Source organism: Oxyura jamaicensis (genome assembly GCF_011077185.1).
Source record: "Oxyura jamaicensis isolate SHBP4307 breed ruddy duck chromosome 22 unlocalized genomic scaffold, BPBGC_Ojam_1.0 oxy22_random_OJ72658, whole genome shotgun sequence".
NCBI lineage: Eukaryota > Metazoa > Chordata > Aves > Anseriformes > Anatidae > Oxyura > Oxyura jamaicensis.
The window spans coordinates 7,855-10,026 of record NW_023304619.1 but is presented as its reverse complement, the minus strand read 5'-3'; the positions used below and the strand labels follow the sequence as shown (position 1 = coordinate 10,026).

General features: G+C 75.6%; 1 protein-coding gene across 1 annotated transcript; it reads left to right on the top strand.

Annotated features, from left to right (window-relative positions):
• The first annotated feature begins 6 nt into the window (after positions 1 to 6).
• ANKRD39 (ankyrin repeat domain 39) lies at positions 7 to 1,425 on the top strand. Its single transcript, XM_035312860.1, has 4 exons — positions 7 to 57; positions 190 to 293; positions 873 to 1,076; positions 1,186 to 1,425. Exons 1-4 carry the CDS (start codon positions 42 to 44, stop codon positions 1,321 to 1,323), a joined length of 462 nt encoding a protein of 153 aa, XP_035168751.1. The 5' UTR covers positions 7 to 41; the 3' UTR covers positions 1,324 to 1,425.
• Positions 1,426 to 2,172: the final 747 nt, after the last annotated feature.

Here is a 2,172-nt window from a genome sequence, read left to right as displayed (position 1 = left end):
CGCGGGCGGCGGTGCCGAGCGTGCACCAGAGCCTGCCCGAGATGGACTTCGAGCGGGGTCCGCGGCCGGGCCGGGCCGGGCGGGGGCGGTGGCGGTGCCGCGTTGCGGGACGGGGCCGGTAGCGGGCGGCGCGGGGCCCGGGGCCGGTGCCCGGTGCCCCCGGTCTGAGCCCGCTGCCGCTGCCCGCAGGGATCTGGGCGGCGGCGCGGGACGGGGACGAGCCGCGGGTGCTGCAGCTGCTGGAGCGCCGCGGGGAGCCCAGCGAGACCGACCTGGCGGGGTACACGGCACTGGTACGGGGGGGCACCGGGGAGGGAACCGGGGGGGCACCGGGTACCGGGGGGGGAACCGGGGGCACCGAGTACCGGGGAAGGGAACCGGGGGCGCACGGGGAACCCGGGAGGGGAACCGGAGGGGAACCGGGTACCGGGGGAGGAACCGGGGGGGCACCGGGTACCGGGAGGGGAGCCAGAGAGCACCGGGTACCAGGGGGAGTGAGAACCGGGAGAGCACCGGGGACTGGGGGGGGACACCGGAGGGCACCGGGTACCGGTGGGGGAGACACCGGGTGGGCACCAATTACCAGGGGAGAGGAACCGGGAGGGCGGAACCGGGGGGGCGGAACCGGGGGGACACCGGCTACTGGTTGAGGGAACCGGGGGGGGGGGGGACACTGGCTGCCAGGAGGGGAACAGGGAGGGCACCGGCTACCGGGGAGGGGACACACCGGGGTGGCACCGGCTACGAAGGGGGGACCAGATGGGCACCGGGTACTGGGGGCGCGAACTGGGAGTGGAGCCGGGGGGCACCGGGGGGGCACCGGGTACCGGGGGGAGAACCCCCTCCCCCCCCCCCCCCGTTGCCCCCCCCAGCACTACGCCAGCCGTAACGGGCACCTGGGGGTCTGCCGCCTGCTGCTGGAGCGCGGCGCCCGCTGCGACGCCCGCACCCCCGGCGGCGCCACCGCCCTGCACCGCGCCTGCTACTGCGGCCACCTCGCCGTGGTCCGGCTCCTGCTGGCGCACGGCGCCGACCCCGCCGCCGCCGACGGCGACGGCCGCACCGGGCTGCACAAGGTGGGCGGCGAGGCGGGGACCGGGTGGCGAGGTGGGGACCGGGTGGCGAGGCAGGAACCCGGCCGCGGAGCCGCCTCGGCCCCACGCGTGACGGTGGCGTGGCCCGCAGGCGGCCGAGCGCGGCCACCGGGACGTCTGCGCCCTGCTCCTGCAGCTCGACCCGGCGCTGGCGGCTGCCCGCGACGCCAGGGGACGGCGGCCCTGCGACACGGCGGACCCCGCGCTCCGGGACCTGCTGGATGGCTGAGGGGGGACGCGGTGAGGCCGGCGCGGACGGGGGGGGGGGGGACCCGCGGGGCTCTGTCCCTGCTGGAAAACAAAAATACAAACTGAGGTCCTGGCACCAAAACCCGGCTCTGCCTCTCTGTCCCCTGCGCGCGGTGTGGATGCGGACACGGGGTTGATGCGGACACGGGGTCGCCGCAGGCGGAGGCGCACGGGGAGGTACCGGGACGTGGGGAGGGCGGGGGGACGGCGCTGTCCCCAGACGGGAGCAGCGAGGCCGGGGCTGCACCCCGGGGACCGGGGAAGGGCCACGGCCCGGTCCCAATCCACCCGCTGGGGACTTGCAGGGCGCTACAGAAGGGGCAGGGGGTGGCTCCTCCTTCGGTGAGCTGCTGGGGCCGAGGCGCGTGCCCCTCCAACCACCTTTTATCACCTCCAGAAGCAAAACGCTGGGACAAAAATTAAAACGAAACAGCTTCGGTGTCCCCGCTCCCAGCCCAGTTGGCTTTGGGACGGATCCTGCCGCCGGCCTGCGAGTGCCCGTGCGGGGCGGTCGGGGCGCTGCGAGGAGCTGCAGGTCCTGAAGTTGCGGCTCGGGGTGGACGGAGAGCCAGGAGTCGCCAAAGAGCAGCTTTGCACCCCAAAAACAAAGGCCAGGTGCTGCACCCGCGGGCTCGCCTGCAGGCGGTGGGGCCAAGCGGAGGCCGTTGGGTGAAGCTCCAGCGGGCGGCGTGGGGCGGGCAGAAGGGACAGCCTGCGGTCCGGGTGACAAGGGACAGCCCGAAGAGCGGCCCGGCAGGCGGAGAGGGCGCTGGGCAGGAGGCTGAGGGGGACTGGGGGGGGGTAGGGATCGGCCACCCGGTGCCCGCGG

What these genes read in the sequence shown, in the direction of transcription:
- ANKRD39 (XM_035312860.1), top strand. An exon ending in TGGCGGGGTACACGGCACTG is followed by an intron (nt 294 to 872) that starts GTACGGGGGGGC and finishes TGCCCCCCCCAG; the next exon opens with CACTACGCCAGCCGTAACGG. An exon ending in GCCGCACCGGGCTGCACAAG is followed by an intron (nt 1,077 to 1,185) that starts GTGGGCGGCGAG and finishes CGTGGCCCGCAG; the next exon opens with GCGGCCGAGCGCGGCCACCG.